This window comes from Ascaphus truei, chromosome 19 (genome assembly GCF_040206685.1).
Source record: "Ascaphus truei isolate aAscTru1 chromosome 19, aAscTru1.hap1, whole genome shotgun sequence".
Taxonomy (NCBI): domain Eukaryota; kingdom Metazoa; phylum Chordata; class Amphibia; order Anura; family Ascaphidae; genus Ascaphus; species Ascaphus truei.
Window position 1 is genome coordinate 2,708,864 of NC_134501.1, and position 20,638 is coordinate 2,729,501.

Here is a 20,638-nt window from a genome sequence, read left to right on the forward strand (position 1 = left end):
CCTGCTTTGCACAGGTTACTATTATAGATCAGACTTTTGGATTAATTTTGAAGGGGTTTGCCAATTAATTTACATGATATATAATAATAATAATAATAATAATAATACTTTTGAGCACTACATATGTGGCAAGTATGTCTTAGTCTTACCCCCAGAAATGAGTTGAAAACCTGAGTTGAGAAAGAGAGAAGAGGAGAGGGAAATAACGCCAGGAATGTGAGTAACGGAAAGTTTAGGGATGACCTAACTAATGTAGCGCTAAGTCCCGCGTTAACCATAATGGACTTTAGTGTACATGCGATGCTAGAACAATGCCTCATTTGTATATTATTTGCGTGTCAGTATCACTAACGGCCATTATAGTAAACACAAACGCCATGCTCTGCGCGGGAGGAAACATAACGCAACATGTGTTTATTGTCCTGAGACGATACACCATTAATCTTAACGTGACATTATGCTATTGTAGGTGATCATCACATTTTTACCAATAACTTAGAAATCTTTATGCCAATGTTACTCAAAACTATCTCTAATATCAATTAGACATCGTATTAATTAGATGTGACAGGAGAGCGTTATGATTCCACCCAGTGGACTTGAAACCACTAATGATATCTCTGATTACATTTCACTTTTCTCAGCTTTGATTAGCGTCACGCCTGCAGCTGGCCAGCTTGTATAAATGATGTTGTTTGAATTTGCTGAGGCCACCGAAACAGGAATCTGCGTATTCAGACTGCAATCCTGATGGCTTAAAAATATGCACTGTGAATTTAACACACTAAGGCCAATCAACGGATCAAAATATCCCTGATTGGATATTATTACTAGAATAAATCTGAATGAAAGCATTCACATTTTATCCACATCTGGAGGGTTAGTAGTTGTTCTGCAGTATATGAGCTGTATCAGTTAACCCCCTCCCCCCCACCCCAAAAATGTGAGCAACGTTCCCTCAAAGCAAGAAACATTGGAGGAACTTACAAATCATGTTGCCAACAAAGTGGTTTGAATTCAAAGCTATCGCATGTCTTTTTGCTGACAGGAAGTTGACAATCCATCCTTAAAAATGCAGCACTAATCAACAGCTACTGCCAGAAGAACAACTGCAAGGCCCCCAAAAGGAGCTATTTATTCATCAGTGTCAAGATTGCCCTTATACTGAAGTGTCCTGGATGCCCTGATGTGTTCAGCCTGGTTTTGAAGGAGTGATGGTATTTCAAGCAAAAAAGTAGCGCAAGCAGAGCCTGTGAGAACCGGACAATGCGGATAAGGAATATCGTGTTTCATTTCAAATATAAACATTTTTTTTTATCTTAGCTGTGTTTTCTGCTCTAACGCAACACAAAATAACATTTCTAAACAGTGATTCCGTGTGCAAATAGTAATTGTGTCGATGCCTTTTGGAAAGCAGAGATACAATTAATTCCACTAATATTGTCCGGTAACAGATAATATTTTAAAAGGAAAACATGCTTAACTGAGCCATATGAGATTGATTTTTATAGACCAAAAACTCCAGCTTCAGAAAGTTGGAAATACTGATTTTCAATGTCCGTCTCCTTGTATTTGCGCCCTGGACTGTAAGCTCTTACGTGCAGGGCCCTCATCGCTTTGTATCTGTTAGGCCATATGTGTAAGTAACTGTTTATGTAATTATCACATCCCTGTGCCCCCATTGTACTGCGCGGCGGAATATGTTGGCGCTGTACACGTAAACGATAATAATAATCTCTCCATCACTTTCTGTCCATTACAGTTACCTTCTGCGTGCTATAAATAACCTCCATACTGCGTACTACATACTGTTATTAACATTACAATTATTTGTATTATCAGAGTAGGTATTTTTGGTTTATTTGCTTTTTTCCCCTGGGTGAAATCTGGTAATCGGTGTCATTTTACTCTTCAAGACCAAATCATTTTATTTTCAATATTTCATTTATTAAATGTTATACTGTAATTTTAGGCACAAAACTAATTATGGCGAGTCAAAAAGTGACAAAAACGTCCACCACATAGCAAATAAAAATACCCCTTGTGAGCACATTCAAACTTATCAGATAGGTCTGCAGCCCTGCCTCTCCCAATTATCTCTTAGTATACAGTGCCTCCACTGCAGCCCTGCCTCTCCCCATTATCTCTTAGTATACAGTGCCTCCACTGCAGCCCTGCCTCTCCCCATTATCTCTCAGTATACAGTGCCTCCACTGCAGCCCTGCCTCTCCCCATTATCTCTTAGTATACAGTGCCTCCACTGCAGCCCTGCCTCTCCCCATTATCTCTTAGTATACAGTGCCTCCACTGCAGCCCTGCCTCTCCCCATTATCTCTTAGTATACAGTGCCTCCACTGCAGCCCTGCCTCTCCCCATTATCTCTTAGTATACAGTGCCTCCACTGCAGCCTGGGATTCTGGGTAAATGACTTGCAAATGAGCACAGTATGTTATTCTTTACTTCTCATCCATTTTAACATGGACCCCTATAAGCGTGTGCCTGCCGCAATACACAGCTTTTCAGCATGGCCTGAGATACAGAAGTGCAGAGCCAGTAACCCACTCACATGGAATTTTATAGCTTCTAGATGGTACCTACAGTAGTTTGTTCATTTCAGAATATCAGCCCTACCAGAGCAACAGCATTTTTTTGCTGATATAGGATAAGGGCCATGTCATGTAATATTCATTTTAGGTATTTCTTTGTTTTTTTTCTATTTATCTATAAAACCAGAGAATCTGAAACAATATTATTTGGGACATTTCCTATCCGGGCTCGAGTGTTTGGGAAACTCCGGTCCTCAGGGTTACCAACAGAACAATTTTCCAAGATATCTTCAGTCTTTGACTGAGCCACTGATTGAGCCGCCTGTGCTGAAGCAGGGATATCCTAAAAAACTAACCTGTTGGTGGCCCTTGAGAACTGAAGTTTCCCACCCCCGGGCTTGGATTATTACTCCTGATTTGATAACAGCCACCGCAGTGTGAATTCAGATATAAGAAAAGGTGCACAACCAACAAAATCAATGCTTCAATATGCGTTTAAAATGTTCCCACTGCATTTCCCAGCGACTTCTGTGCATTAGGAGAAAATTGGAAATGTTCAAGCTTTTTCTTGTAACAATTCCTATATTTCCTTGGGGGAAATGCCTGGAGAAAAGGCCAGCATAGTTCATTCTCATGCGTTGGATTATGACATTTAGAATCATTATAGGTTGGGAGACCTTTTAATGGAGAAATATAGATTACATTATTGTGTGCAGAGCTTTTGAATACTCACAGGCCTCTTCTTCAAGTGCCAAGTAAGTCACCAAGCGCTTTTCTCCCAATGGGACTCAAAGTGCGTCACGATTACAGTATAGCGCTCTGTACGCAGCACATAGGAATGTTACAGTATAGCGCTCTGTACGCAGCACATAGGAATGTTACAGTATAGGGCTCTGTATGCAGCACATAGGAATGTTACAGTATAGCGCTCTGTACGCAGCACATAGGAATGTTACAGTATAGCGCTCTGTACGCAGCACATAGGAATGTTACAGTATAGCGCTCTGTATGCAGCACATAGGAATGTTACAGTATAGCGCTCTGTATGCAGCACATAGGAATGTTACAGTATAGCGCTCTGTACGCAGCACATAGGAATGTTACAGTATAGCGCTCTGTACGCAGCACATAGGAATGTTACAGTATAGCGCTCTGTACGCAGCACATAGGAATGTTACAGTATAGCGCGCGGTACGCAGCACATAGGAATGTTACAGTATAGCGCTCAGTACGCAGTACATAGGAATATTACAGTATAGAGCTCTGTACGCAGCACATAGGAATGTTACAGTATAGCGCTCAGTACGCAGCACATAGGAATGTTACAGTATAGCGCTCTGTACGCAGCACATAGGCATGTTACAGTATAGCGCTCTGTATGCAGCACATAGGAATGTTACAGTATAGCGCTCTGTATGCAGCACATAGGAATGTTACAGTATAGCGCTCTGTGTGCAGCACATAGGAATGTTACAGTATAGCGCTCAGTACGCAGCACATAGGAATGTTTCAGTATAGCGCTCTGTATGCAGCACATAGGAATGTTTCAGTATAGCGCTCTGTATGCAGCACATAGGAATGTTACAGTATAGCGCTCTGTACGCAGCACATAGGAATGTTACAGTATAGCGCTCTGTACGCAGCACATAGGAATGTTACAGTATAGGGCTCTGTATGCAGCACATAGGAATGTTACAGTATAGCGCTCTGTACGCAGCACATAGGAATGTTACAGTATAGCGCTCTGTACGCAGCACATAGGAATGTTACAGTATAGCGCTCTGTATGCAGCACATAGGAATGTTACAGTATAGCGCTCTGTACGCAGCACATAGGAATGTTACAGTATAGCGCTCTGTATGCAGCACATAGGAATGTTACAGTACAGTGCTCTGTATGCAGCACATAGGAATGTTACAGTATAGCGCTCTGTACGCAGCACATAGGAATGTTACAGTATAGCGCTCTGTACGCAGCACATAGGAATGTTACAGTATAGCGCTCTGTACGCAGCACATAGGAATGTTAAAGTATAGCGCTCTGTATGCAGCACATAGGAATGTTACAGTATAGCGCTCTGTATGCAGCACATAGGAATGTTACAGTATAGCGCTCTGTATGCAGCACATAGGAATATTACAGTATAGCGCGCGGCACGCAGAACATAGGAATGTTACAGTATAGCGCTCTGTAAGCAGCACATAGGAATGTTACAGTATAGCGCTCTGTATACAGCACATAGGAATGTTACAGTATAGGGCTCTGTATGCAGCACATAGGAATGTTACAGTATAGCGCTCTGTATGCAGCACATAGGAATGTTACAGTATAGCGCTCTGTACGCAGTACATAGGAATGTTACAGTATAGCGCTCTGTATGCAGCACATAGGAATGTTACAGTATAGCGCTCTGTATGCAGCACATAGGAATGTTACAGTATAGCGCTCTATATGCAGCACATAGGAATATTACAGTATAGCGCTCTGTATGCAGCACATAGGAATGTTACAGTATAGCGCTCTGTATGCAGCACATAGGAATGTTACAGTATAGCGCTCTGTATGCAGCACATAGGAATGTTACAGTATAGCGCTCTGTGCGCAGCACATAGGAATGTTACAGTATAGCGCTCTGTATGCAGCACATAGGCATGTTACAGTATAGCGCTCTGTATGCAGCACATAGGCATGTTACAGTATAGCACTCTGTATGCCGCACATAGGAATGTTACAGTATAGCGCTCTGTATGCAGCACATAGGCATGTTACAGTATAGCGCTCTGTATGCAGCACATAGGCATGTTACAGTATAGCGCTCTGTATGCAGCACATAGGAATATTACAGTATAGCGCTCTGTATGCAGCACATAGGAATGTTACAGTATAGCGCTCTGTACGCAGCACATAGGAATGTTACAGTATAGCGCTCTGTACGCAGCACATAGGAATGTTACAGTATAGTGCTTTGTATGCAGCACATAGGAATGTTACAGTATAGCGCGCGGTACGCAGCACATAGGAATGTTACAGTATAGCGCTCTGTACGCAGCACATAGGAATGTTACAGTATAGCGCTCTGTACGCAGAACATAGGAATGTTACAGTATAGCGCTCTGTATGCAGCACATAGGAATGTTACAGTATAGCGCTCTGTATGCAGCACATGGGATTGTTACAGTATAGCGCTCTGTATGCAGCACATAGGAATGTTACAGTATAGCGCTCTGTATGCAGCACATAGGAATGTTACAGTATAGCGCTCAGTATGCAGCACATAGGAATGTTACAGTATAGCGCTCTGTACGCAGAACATAGGAATGTTACAGTATAGCGCTCTGTATGCAGCACATAGGAATGTTACAGTATAGCGCTCTGTATGCAGCACATGGGAATGTTACAGTATAGCGCTCTGTATGCAGCACATAGGAATGTTACAGTATAGCGCTCTGTATGCAGCACATAGGAATGTTACAGTATAGCGCTCTGTATGCAGCACATAGGAATGTTACAGTATAGCGCTCTGTATGCAGCACATAGGAATGTTACAGTATAGCGCTCTGTATGCAGCACATAGGAATGTTACAGTATAGCGCTCTGTACGCAGCACATAGGAATGTTACAGTATAGCGCTCTGTATGCAGCACATAGGAATGTTACAGTATAGCGCTCTGTATGCAGCACATAGGAATGTTACAGTATAGCGCTCTGTATGCAGCACATAGGAATGTTACAGTATAGCGCTCTGTACGCAGCACATAGGAATGTTACAGTATAGCGCTCTGTACGCAGCACATATGAATGTTACAGTATAGCGCTCTGTACGCAGCACATAGGAATGTTACAGTATAGCGCTCTGAACGCAGCACATAGGAATGTTACAGTATAGCGCTCTGTATGCAGCACATAGGAATGTTACAGTATAGCGCTCTGTACGCAGCACATATGAATGTTACAGTATAGCGCTCTGTACGCAGCACAGAGGAATGTTACAGTATAGAGCTCAGTACGCAGCACATAGGAATGTTACAGTATAGCGCTCTGTATGCAGCACATAGGAATGTTACAGTATAGCGCTCTGTAAGCAGCACATAGGAATGTTACAGTATAGCGCTCTGTAAGCAGCACATAGGAATGTTACAGTATAGCGCTCTGTACGCAGCACATAGGAATGTTACAGTATAGCGCTCTGTACGCAGCACATAGGAATGTTACAGTATAGCGCTCTGTACGCAGCACATAGGAATGTTACAGTATAGCGCTCTGTACGCAGCACATAGGAATGTTACAGTATAGCGCTCTGTATGCAGCACATAGGAATGTTACAGTATAGCGCTCTGTATGCAGCACATAGGAATGTTACAGTATAGCGCTCTGTATGCAGCACATAGGAATGTTACAGTATAGCGCTCTGTACGCAGCACATAGGAATGTTACAGTATAGCGCTCTGTATGCAGCACATAGGCATGTTACAGTATAGCGCTCTGTATGCAGCACATAGGCATGTTACAGTATAGCACTCTGTATGCCGCACATAGGAATGTTACAGTATAGCGCTCTGTATGCAGCACATAGGCATGTTACAGTATAGCGCTCTGTATGCAGCACATAGGCATGTTACAGTATAGCGCTCTGTATGCAGCACATAGGAATATTACAGTATAGCGCTCTGTATGCAGCACATAGGAATGTTACAGTATAGCGCTCTGTACGCAGCACATAGGAATGTTACAGTATAGCGCTCTGTACGCAGCACATAGGAATGTTACAGTATAGTGCTTTGTATGCAGCACATAGGAATGTTACAGTATAGCGCGCGGTACGCAGCACATAGGAATGTTACAGTATAGCGCTCTGTACGCAGCACATAGGAATGTTACAGTATAGCGCTCTGTACGCAGAACATAGGAATGTTACAGTATAGCGCTCTGTATGCAGCACATAGGAATGTTACAGTATAGCGCTCTGTATGCAGCACATGGGATTGTTACAGTATAGCGCTCTGTATGCAGCACATAGGAATGTTACAGTATAGCGCTCTGTATGCAGCACATAGGAATGTTACAGTATAGCGCTCAGTATGCAGCACATAGGAATGTTACAGTATAGCGCTCTGTACGCAGAACATAGGAATGTTACAGTATAGCGCTCTGTATGCAGCACATAGGAATGTTACAGTATAGCGCTCTGTATGCAGCACATAGGAATGTTACAGTATAGCGCTCTGTATGCAGCACATAGGAATGTTACAGTATAGCGCTCTGTATGCAGCACATAGGAATGTTACAGTATAGCGCTCTGTATGCAGCACATAGGAATGTTACAGTATAGCGCTCTGTATGCAGCACATAGGAATGTTACAGTATAGCGCTCTGTATGCAGCACATAGGAATGTTACAGTATAGCGCTCTGTACGCAGCACATAGGAATGTTACAGAATAGCACTCTGTATGCAGCACATAGGAATGTTACAGTATAGCGCTCTGTACGCAGCACATAGGAATGTTACAGTATAGCGCTCTGTATGCAGCACATAGGAATGTTACAGTATAGCGCTCTGTATGCAGCACATAGGAATGTTACAGTATAGCGCTCTGTATGCAGCACATAGGAATGTTACAGTATAGCGCTCTGTACGCAGCACATAGGAATGTTACAGTATAGCGCTCTGTACGCAGCACATATGAATGTTACAGTATAGCGCTCTGTACGCAGCACATAGGAATGTTACAGTATAGCGCTCTGAACGCAGCACATAGGAATGTTACAGTATAGCGCTCTGTATGCAGCACATAGGAATGTTACAGTATAGCGCTCTGTACGCAGCACATATGAATGTTACAGTATAGCGCTCTGTACGCAGCACAGAGGAATGTTACAGTATAGAGCTCAGTACGCAGCACATAGGAATGTTACAGTATAGCGCTCTGTATGCAGCACATAGGAATGTTACAGTATAGCGCTCTGTAAGCAGCACATAGGAATGTTACAGTATAGCGCTCTGTAAGCAGCACATAGGAATGTTACAGTATAGCGCTCTGTACGCAGCACATAGGAATGTTACAGTATAGCGCTCTGTACGCAGCACATAGGAATGTTACAGTATAGCGCTCTGTACGCAGCACATAGGAATGTTACAGTATAGCGCTCTGTACGCAGCACATAGGAATGTTACAGTATAGCGCTCTGTATGCAGCACATAGGAATGTTACAGTATAGCGCTCTGTATGCAGCACATAGGAATGTTACAGTATAGCGCTCTGTATGCAGCACATAGGAATGGCCCCGCACCCGACCTGTTTTGGCCACGCCCCCCCCCCCCCCCCACCTAAAAAAAGCTCCCTACAGGCCGCAGATGGCGGTGAAGTGCCGTGCAGCAGGCCGCCAGGACGCAAGGCCAGCGCCTAAGGGCTCCACAGACCGAGTCCAATTTATTTAATTACATGTATATTTTATAAATTCCCTTTTGTCTGCCTCACATAACTTTGTGCTGAAGTCTCGTTTTTTGGAAAATACATTTTGCTGAGACTCCCTAAAATAGCCACAATTGTGCTTCTGCAAACCACTCCGTCCTATGCCCTTTAATGCAGTGAGTTTGCTTGCCCTTTGGCCTAGGTTTGCAGCCAGGTGATTTTAATGCACAGCCCCTACAGACACAGTATATCTGCAGAAAAGCTGCAGTATTGGGTATGAGCCTCCGATTACAGCACCACGAACACAATCAGTATGTATTGTACATCCAGAGGTGCCTGTTATTGTGCCTGCCAGTTACGCTCACAATTTGAGATGAGCGTTTAGATGTTCATATAAAATTGCATGCTTTTTCCCCATTATGAAAATTTTTCTACCTCATGTTTAAACATCTATTCAATCAAGGGAGAAATCCTTACAAACTAAAATAGTTACTTTGTGGCATAAAAATAATGCTAACCAAGGTATTGTCCTGTGTTTGTTAGGTTGAATGTTTGTACCTAAGGATGCTTTGCATCATTTTATGATTTGGGAAGTTAGTGATCAGTTAACGCATACAGATGCAGCGGCCTTGTATACATCGGAATACCCATGTCATGGCGCGGGATTTCTTCAAACCGTCCCGCCTTAAGAGGCGAGTACAGAAAATGGCATTTTAGTGTTCTGGTTTTTAAACACCTGAAATTGACACAGTAGCACAGTACTGTACACGTTACAATTCAATCATTTCATTGCACACAAAGAAACAGAATCCATGAAATTCAAATAAAGCAACCGCAATAAAGACGGGTGCCTGGTGTGATTGGCCGCGTTAATGCCGCATGGAATACAGCAGCGCACACGAAAACGGTGCCGTGATTTGTTCGAATAACGGCCGCTGCATCTATATAGGAAATGTGACCATATTTTTAAAGAGACAAAGCGACACAAAAAAAGAAATTTATTTATTAATCATCCTCTCTCAGGCACGCACACTCCTCTCACTCACTTACTCCTCACGCACGCTCTTCTAACTCACACACACTCCACTCACTCACCCTTTACTCACTTATGCACCCCTCTCACTCACCCACTCATGCACACTCCTCTCTCTCTCACTTATACACCCCTCTCACTCACCCACTCATGCACACTCCTCTCTCTCACTCACTTATGCACCCCTCACTCATGCTCCCCACTCACGCACCCCTCTCTCTCACACTCAAGCACCCCTCTCTCTCACTCACACACCGATCTCTATCTCACTCAAGCACCCTTCTCTCTCACTCATGCACACCTCTCTCTCACTCACGCCCCCCTCTCTCTCACTCATGCACCCCTCTCACTCACTCATACACCACTCTCACTCACGCACCCCTCTCTCTCACTCACACACCCCTCTCTCTCACTCACGCACCCCTCTCTCTCACTCACGCATCCCTCTCTCACTCACACATCCCTCTGTCACTCATGCACACCTCTCTCTCACTCACGCCCCCCTCTATCTCACTCACGCACCCCTCTCACTCACTCATACACCACTCTCATTCACGCACCCCTCTCTCTCACTCACACACCCCTCTCTCTCACTCATGCACCCCTCTCTCACTCACGCATCCCTCTCACTCTCATGCACACCCCTCTCACTCACTCATGCACCCCACTCACTTACACACACCTCTCACTCACTCAAGCACCACTCTCACTCACTCATGCACCCCTCTCACTCACTCATGCACTCCTCTCACTCACCCCTCTCACTCACTCACCCCTCACTCATGCACCCCTCTCATTCACCCCTCTCTCATGCACGCACGCCTCCGTCTCACTCACACCCCTCTCACTCACACACAACTCTGACTCATGCACACCTCTCACTCATGCACCCATCTCTCTCACACACCCCACTCATTCACATCTCTCTCGCTCACTCATGCACTCCTATCTCTCTCACTCATGCACCCCCTCTCTCACTCACACACCCCTCTCTCACTCACTCACGTACCTGTCACTCACTCACTCATGCACACCCCTCACTCACGCACCACTCTCACTCACACACCCCTCTCACGCACTCACACACCGCTCTCACTCACACACCCCTCTCGCTCACTCACGCACCCCACTCACACACTCCTCTCTTCACCCTCTCTATAAATGACCAACTCTTCCAACTCTCACTCCTCTGCCTTTCTTACAACCCCTTGATCACTCACTCACTCACTCAATGCCCCCCTCCTCACACCTCTCCTCATGAATCATACACACACAGCTCCCTCCTACACACACACACACACACACACCACACACATCACACACACACACAGCTCCCTCCTACACACACACACCACACACACACACACAGCTCCCTCCTACACACACACACACACTCCACACACCACACACACAGCTCCCTCCTACACACACACACACACACACCACACAGCTCCCACCTACACACACACACAGCTCCCTCCTACACACACAGCTCCCTCCTACACACACACACACCACACACACACACAGCAGACAGTGACAAAGATATTATGCAACTACCCGGTGCTGGAACCTGGATAGGAAGCCCCTCAGCTGCTGGCAAACTGCAATACATGGCTGGCCGTGGGGGGCAGCAGATAGCATGCATGGGAGCACGGTCACAAGCCCATGGTACGGAGCATGCATGAGTGCAATGTCACACACACATGGGAGGGAGCATGCATGGGAGCACGGTCACACACCATGGGAGGGAGCATGCATGGGAGCACGGTCACACACCATGGGAGGGAGCATGCATGAGTGCACGGTCACACACCCATGGGAGGGAGCATGCATAGGAGCACGGTCACACACCCATGGGAGGGAGCATGCATGGGAGCACGGTAACACGCCCATGGGATAGAGCATGCATGGGAGCACCGTCACACGCCCACGGGAGAGAGCATGCATGGGAGTACGGACACACGCCCATGGGATGGAGCATGCATGGGAGCACGGTCACACGCCCATGGAACGTAGCATGCATGACATGGTCACACGCCCATGGGACAGAGCATGCATGGGAGCACAGTCACACGCCCATGGGAGAGAGCATGCATGGGAGTACGGACACACGCCCATGGGATGGAGCATGCATGGGAGCACGGTCACATGGTCACACGCCCATGGAGGGAGCATCCATGGGAGCACGATCACACGCCCATGGGACAGATCATGCATGGGAGCACGGTCACACACCCATGCGACAGATCATGCATGGGAGCATGGTCACACGCCCATTTGACAGATCATGCATGGGAGCATGGTCACATGCCCATGGGAGGGAGCATGCATGGGTGCACGGTCACAAGCCCATGGGAGGGAGCATGCATGGGTGCACTGTCACACGCCCATGGGAGAGAGCATGCATGGGAGCATGGTCACATGCCCATGGGAGGGAGCATGCATGGGATCACGGTCACACACCCAGGGGAGGGAGCATGCATGGGAGTACGGTCACAAGCTCATGGGATGGAGCATGCATGGGAGCACGGTCACACGTCCATGGGACAGATCATGCATGGGAGCACAGTCACACGTCCATGGGACGGAGCATGCATGGGAGCATGGTCACACACCCATGGGAGGGAGCATGCATGGGAGTATGATCACACGCCCATGGGTGGGAGCATGCATGGGTGCACGGTAACATGGTCATATGCCCATGGAGGGAGCATGCATGGGAGCACGGTCACACGCCCATGGGACGGAGCATGCCTCGGAGAGCTGGACGCCTGCAAGAGAGGACTAAGGTCCAGCTGAGCCATGGAAGCAGGGCCTAAGAACACACACACACTCTCTCCATTGGTGTGGGGGGACTGGGATGGCTTCATGCACTGCTCATGCATGCCGATGCGGCTATTGGACCCGCCTTCCAGGGGCGGGTCCAACATCCGACACTGACAGTGGAAGAAGTAGCAGTGGAAACCGGACTGCAGCATTGGGTGAGTAAAACGTCTCATATGTTCCAGTCCAAGAGGTTTGGAGCAGCAATGTCAAAACTGGTACAAATTAGACGTTTTCCTCGCCCCTTCTGGACACCGGGACAAAGCTTTAAAAAAACAGGCCTGTCCCAGTGAAACCAGTACATATAGGATTTATTAAATACCACACATTATCTGGTTATACCCACGTACCAGCTTCACATTGCAAAGCCGGTATAACCAGCCTCACACTGAGACCCAAAAGGTCGAAAAAGCTGCCTATGAGAAGGGTTACTGGCTCTGCACTTCTGTAAAACAGGCTGTGCTGAAATGCTGTGTAATGCGACAAGCATAAGGTTATGGGGGTCCATGTTAAAATGGATTAAGAAATAAAGAGTGACACGTGCTCATTTGCATGTCACTACCCAGAATCCCTGGCTGCAGATGAAGCACTGTTTCCTATGCGATCAGGAAAAACAGTGTCAGACACGTGAATGCACCATAAATGGTATTTTTATTTACTGTATTCTGTGCGCTGGAGGGGTTTTGTCACTTTTTTATACCCACCATAACTTTTTTAATGTCTACATATATCTCCCTAATTAAAAAGTGTGGCTACTATTCCCAGGTATCTCCCGTATCTATGTCTCCAGGTCTTGTTTTGATGATTGAGGGATTTCTCATTCTTGCTATAAAAAAAAACAATGTGTTTATTTCACGTTTCGCAAACGTGGTGAAAATGTCATATCTCTAGTAGTGACCTGTCAGTGTGGCTGGGCATTGTGAAGGTTTATTGCCTTGCTAAGCCAGCACCGTGTATTCCCCTCGTAGAATGGGTTATGGTTGGGTGGGGTTATGCCCTCTGCGGTGCAATCTGATGATTGGTTGGGGTTTTTTTTAGGATTGGTTGCTATACATCCCAAGTCTTGTCAGTGACACATTGCTTGGGTTGGGACGTTGGTGGGAAGGAGACTGATCAAGACTTCTTACATCATGTACCTGTCCTGTCTTCAAACACATTTAGGCCGCTAATCAGTACGCTGTGAAGCCACTTCCCGGTGCTGGGGAATATTTTATTCCCTCTCATTCAATTAGAGCTGAACTGCTCCTGATATAACACCATAAACCTAAAGATACTATGATCACATGCGCTGTGTGTATTTTTGGGAAGTCTCACTGCGTAGCGGCAAAACGTGAAATCTTATGTTTCTTTTTAATAAATCAGTTCTGTAGTATTACATAATAGTCACTTTTTTCTTTATTATTATTCAACTCTTAATGCCATTTTTAATACGTTTTAATACACTGAGCATCCTTTGATTTCTACAGCAGGCTTTAGCCCACCTCCCCAGCAGTGCAAGATCTTTGTAACACTTTCCTGTTTGTGATCATTTGTTGCCAATGTTCCCACCAGTTTGAGCTGCAAACTGTAACAATAGCCAATGTTACCTTAGTAATATAAGGATACATTGTAGCTGCTGAGTAACTCTGACTGAAGGATTGATTATAACTGAAAGACAGCCATTGTGTTGGGCACACAATCAGGATTTTTACAGACTTATAACAGGAGCACCAAACGATTGCAAGATTACGTAAGAAGGTAGAATTATACATTGTCACAGGCTTCACATATACAGAGAAGGGGGCAAAGGGGGAATGCTGCTTTAAACAGACTTTAGCGGGAATGATTCTTTTATCATTTATATTAAGAATTAGAACAGTGTAGTATATTTTTAGGAGTATCTTTTGCGATCTACAGTACCGTTGGAATAATGGCAGGGGCTTTCTCCTTATAGGAAACAGATCATTTCCTATTTGCTGTTTTATGGATAAATAAATAGAAGGGAGGATTTGGGCATCTTTACTGCTTAGTACCAGGCTGCGATGACTCATTCTTTCCCCCCAGATTGCTCCTTTCCTGTAAGGTAGCATACGGAAGACAGTAATTGAAAATACTGACATGTTGCAAAGCAGAACACATGATATGGTCGGATGCACAAATTGAAATTGCATCAGTATGCACATTATGTTACAGCAGACATGAGAAAAGCATAGGGTGTACGCAGACTGTTTGCTTATGTAAAACCTATACCCTTAAATCCCACAGACAGTAAGGGAAATTAATGCAGCCTTATTTTCTGTTGTTTTCCAGGCACAGGACCTCTTTTTGCCAGTCATCCCGTCGTATACATGTTCCTGTTGATATTTAATCAGCTTGTACACTTACTATTGAACCACTGATGGACCATTTTGTGAATCATTCCTGAAATCAACCAAACAACCATAGGATCCTAATAAAAAAATCAATTTAAAAAATCCCTTTAATGAGAGCTGCAAATGTAACGAAGGACAGGAAAGGACTGAAAGGAGCATGGCAAACTCTACACCGTGAAACAAATATACAATATTTTTGGAGAACTTACACACAAATTAAACCACCCAAAAGAATGCATCTAGTTTCCAAAAAGTCTGGTTATAGCCCTGCTGTGTGCATGGCGTCTATCATTTCTCTAACGTACGGTATCAGGCATTTCTTTTAAAGAAAAAAGCTCCTTGTTTTTCTGTTTGCACGAACTGTTGAGCAGTTATTTTTATGACGATATGTAAATTTATTGAGTTTAAAGTCCTTCTGAGGAAGGGGAAAAAAATTTCGGTAGGATGTGTTTCGATTTATTTTTTTTCCCTCCTATTTTCTTTTTAATTAAATTATTTCTTTCCAATACATTATTTTTTATTCAGAGGCACATGTTACCATCGTTATTAATCACCGTCAATAATATTTATTTTTAAACGAAGATTGGAAACAAGGTAAGACAATTTGTTTATAAAACTGTATTGTATAATGCTAAATAAAAGTTGAATAAAACAATTTTGAAATAAGATTTCTAAGCTTGTTTTTATCTAAGCACTTAATCAATATTCTCCTTAGAATTGTGTCTCTTCATATACGAAGTCTGTTCAAATATGTTTGTGATGCTAAGAACTGATATGGCCCAAACTCCAGACTATACAATGTAAAACGTACAATGCAGCAGTCAGTCAGACTCACTGTTTTAGCCGATCCTTGTACGGAAAAAACTCAAGGAGCAAACTGAAGCTGTTTCAAGAAAATATCGGCATTTTAATATTGCAACGCATGTAAGCGGTGCAACGTATCTGGCCTCCATGCGCCCTTCATCAGGTACAGGAGTCCAGACTATAACACAAATCCACTCCAGACCTTCACCGCCCTTAAAACTCAGACATAAAGCTTCCACAATACACACATAGTAGACAATTGATTTGGCAATAACTGCCAATAACTTGAATGGCAGTTAACAGTGATCGAGCGATGATATCCATCATCTGAGCTTCATCCAGAAACACACACACACACAGGGCAGCAGGGCATATGATCTTAGTATCTTTAATTACATGGTATTATATCAGGAGCAGAGGTACTGTACCACTCCCAGAATCCTTATGGTAAATTGCTGTTTTGATCTCTCACTCATATTCTCATAATGCCTGTCATAAAAAATACATGACCCATTGGATTATTCATGGCAACAACTGAATGTTATCACTTCCCAGTTACTTTTCAAAGATTTTGTTTGCCATGTTATATGTTTTGCCTCTAACGCAACATCAGTGCACTGCTCTAATTACCCAAAATAAAAAATGCTAAGCTTTGTAATGCCTTCAGGCAGTCTAGCTCCCATTAGGGAATCTGGGCCTAAGAATCACGTGCCCCGTTACAAGATCCTGACATTTATTGTCAGTATCTGCAAGAATCCCTTGTTATTGATTCAGATAGCAACTTACAGGAGTGTTATAGTCCACTGGCCAGTAGAACATCGGAACTGATGGGAATTACGGTTCACAGACTTGGAAAATATCAACTGCTGGAAAGGATGGATTAGTTGTGTTCGTCTCCTCTCATGCTGTGCTGCCTTTGATTCCCAGTCTATACTCAATCTGCTTTCTAATACAGGGGAGTAAACTCTATATTTGATATGTTGCTGCTTGGAAAGGTGGCATCTACTGTAAAGGCAAGGGGCAGCACACGTACTATCTTCTATACACTTTTGCCCTACTGCTTTGTGAATATAACTGCAACCAAAGTTGTTCCACAAGCCAGGCCGGGGGTTACTTGAAGACTAAAACAATAGGTAGGAGAAGGAATTTCATGGGGTTCTCTGATTTCCCACACATGCTGTTCCATGGATTGGCAGAGCTAACACTACCGTAGGAACACGTCCAGGGTAAAGTATTCAGGAAGGCATGCCATGCTTTGTCTGTTTCCATGGTAAATATAACACTTCAGCAATCAATATATTTAAACAAACTATTCTCACCTCTTTGGATTGCTCTTTTTATATTGCTTTTTTCCAATACTTGTGTGTTCGTGATTTAAGACTACTTGTGATTAAACCAATTACATTGAAGACCCTTATGTGCCCTGCTGTATATTGAATGGAACGTATCTGAGCAATGTAAAATACATGTATCCAGTGCTAACAACCAAAATGGGCAAGTGCATGGGCTTAGCTATAGCCCTGTAGAGACAGGCGGGGGGAGGTGGTATGCGGTGGCGGGCCCCGGCAAACTGAAGCCAGCAGAGGAATCAGCAAGGCAGGCGCGGAGCGCCCTCTAGCAGTCTGAGCCGGAAGTCTTTATAACTTCCGGTGTCGGCTGCCACAGCTCCTCTGCCGGCTGCTCCTCTGATCATCTCCTCCCACCAAAGTTAGGCATGGGATAGAGAGCTGGGGGAGAGAGAGCTGGGGGAGAGAGGGAGCTGAGGGGAAGAGAGAGAGAGAGAGAGAGAGAGAGAGAGAGAGAGAGAGAGAGAGAGAGAGCTGAGGAGAAGAGAGAGAGAAAGCTGAGGAGAAGAGAGAGAGAAAGCTGAGGGGAAGTGAGATAGCTTAGGGGGATAGAGAGAGAGAGCTGGTGAGGGGAGCTGATGATGATGAGGAGGGAAGCTGATGAGGATATGGGGGGAAGCTGATGATGATGAGGAGGGGGAGAGCTGGTGAGGGGGAGCTGATGAGGAGGGGGAGAGCTGGTGAGGGGGAGCTGATAATGATGAGGGGGAGAGCTGGTGAGGGGGAGATGATGATGAGGGGGAGAGCTGGTGAGGATATGGGGGGAGAGATGAGGAGGGGGAGAGCTGGTGAGGGGGAGCTGATGAGGGGGAGAGCTTGTGAGGGGGAACTGATAATGATGAGGGGGAGAGCTGGTGAGGGGGAGCTGATAATGATGAGGGGGAGAGCTGGTGAGGGGGAGCTGATGATGAGGGGGAGAGCTGGTGAGGATATGGGGGAGAGATGAGGAGGGGGAGAGCTGGTGAGGGGGAGAGCTTGTGAGGGGGAACTGATAATGATGAGGGGGGGAGCTGATGATGAGGAGGAGGGGGAGAGCTGGTGAGGGGGAGCTGATGAGGAGGGGGAGAGCTGGTGAGGGGCAGCTGATAATGATGAGGGGGGAAGCTGATGAGAAGGAGGAGAGCTGGTGAGGGGGGGCTGATGAGGAGGGGGAGAGCTGGTGAGGGGGGGCTGATGAGGAGGGGGAGAGCTGGTGAGGGGGAGCTGATGAGGAGGGGGAGAGCTGGTGAGGGGGAGCTGTTAATGATGAGGGGGGAAGCTGATGATGAAGAGGAGGGGGAGAGCTGGTGAGGGGGAGCTGATGAGGAGGGGGAGAGCTGGTGAGGGGCAGCTGATAATGATGAGGGGGGAAGCTGATGAGAAGGAGGAGAGCTGGTGAGGGGGGGCTGATGAGGAGGGGGAGAGCTGGTGAGGGGGAGCTGATGATGATGAGGGGGAGAGCTGGTGAGGGGGAGCTGATGATTGAGAGGGGATGATGGAGGGAGAAAAAAATGACAGTGAGTATTAATATTAATGGGGCCCTGAAAATGTTTTTGCCCGGGGGCCCGAACATGTCTAGCTATGCCACTGGGCAAGTGTAATGTGTAGTAGCAGGCACAACCTTTCCTCTAGCAAAATACTTTATATCGCCTCCAGGTTCATGATGAGAGGGAATTAATGTACAATATGATGCATGCGCTTCACTGCGCCACAAAAATAAAGTGTGCTATCAATAACCAATAACCAATCCCAAACTGTGCTTACTGACTGCACAGCAATCACCACCAGGAGGCTGACCACACATTATAGGGCGATACGAAGCCAGGTTGACAAACTATTTGGTCTCTTAATGAGCAGTTTCTACTGGAAATAAGACTAATTCTAGCTAAAATAGGGACATGCCAAGCAGGGTGATGTGTTGGATTCATCCCAATCAAAATCTTCAATTCTAACTTTGCTGCTGTATGATGACATCACTCATACAATGTATTATCCGTTGGAATGGCCCCAATTGACATGTTGTAGAATTCAAAAAGGCAAAAAAGTACAGTTCTGCAAATAATGGAAAGAAGGGATTTATACAAAATCTTCCATATTTCCACATTGATAATTTGAACATGAGACTGGTATCATAGTTTATGTTTATTACAGGAAGAAACCCTTTGATACTAACAGGAGCTAGAGTAAGAAAGGATTTTGTTCTAAGGTTAAAACTTATCAAATTATTTTATCATAAAAATAATTTCAAGATATGAATACCATTTTCAAGAACTCATAGAAAGCTTGGATTGACTGTGATGTTTTAAATCAGAACATCCTCTAACTACTACTAACATTTGTGTACAATATATATATATATATATATATATATATATATATATATATATATATATATATATATATATATATATACCACAGATATCATTGATACATAGATATCATTAAAAAAAAAACAGGCTAACGCCAGAAGAGAAACAGAATATAAACTTTTGTATATCATTGCTGAGCGACTGCTTATATAAACTGAGAGCTCAGGTGATTTTGTACTTTCTGAAAAGCAGCACCATTAAATAGCTGAGCAAAAGGCTCATTTAAAGTTGGGAAACAGTCTGTTACTTGTAGCATGTGAGAGAAACCTCTCGTTATGTGACTGCGCAGTGGGGCATATTGTAAGGGTCGGAGCCAGGGGATGTAAGAGCAGATCACAGCAGGTTACACCAGCACATATTTTTTAGAGAACTCTACCTGTAAAGCTAAAAACAAAGGCACTTCATTCAATACAATGTGCTCGCTGCGAAACACAACAGGAGCTGGAATTAAAGGAAGCAAAAATGGCACAAATATGCAGATGCTAATTGGGAGACATTTAAAGGTGTTATCAGCGTAGTATAAAAGAGGAGAGATTTGCCTTAGATTAGACGAATAAAGCGGCTATAGAGGTCACACGTCTCTATTTTCTTGCAGACATGAAAGACAGTAAACAAAGACACGCAGAAAGCACAAGAGGGACGGCTGAATCAATGCGGAAACCATGTGCAGATCCTTGTACAAAGGAGAGTGTGGAGAGATGCCAGGACAGGCGAGTCGAGCACTAAAGAATAGGTTATCAAGTGCTGGCTACAACGCATCAAGTCTAACGTCAATGGGATATTTTAAGCAGTGGTTTTTTCCTCTCTGATTAAATGCATATTTATATCTCTGATTCACATTCCAACAAGCTATCAGCAACCCCCAAATATAACGTGACAAGCAGTGTTAATTTGCTCGCCACTATGAAGGGAGATAGATGTTAATTTTTAAATATTTATTTATTTATTTTTCGACCCATTTTTATAGCACACC

The 20,638-nt window shown here is 44.7% G+C and overlaps 1 protein-coding gene across 4 annotated transcripts in view; it reads left to right on the plus strand.

Moving 5' to 3' along the window:
* Positions 1–20,407, plus strand: part of VSTM2B (V-set and transmembrane domain containing 2B) — a 64,193-nt gene extending 43,786 nt beyond the window's left edge. For 3 of the 4 annotated variants that reach the window (XM_075576297.1, XM_075576296.1, XM_075576294.1), the window contains exon 6: positions 20,261–20,407. In XM_075576297.1, coding sequence (XP_075432412.1) covers positions 20,261–20,391 — 131 coding nt within the window. In that variant the 3' untranslated portion in view covers positions 20,392–20,407. Of the gene's footprint in view, positions 1–15,105; positions 15,834–20,260 lie in introns of those variants that run through there. The other variant, XM_075576298.1, reaches the window with a different exon arrangement.
* Positions 20,408–20,638: the final 231 nt, after the last annotated feature.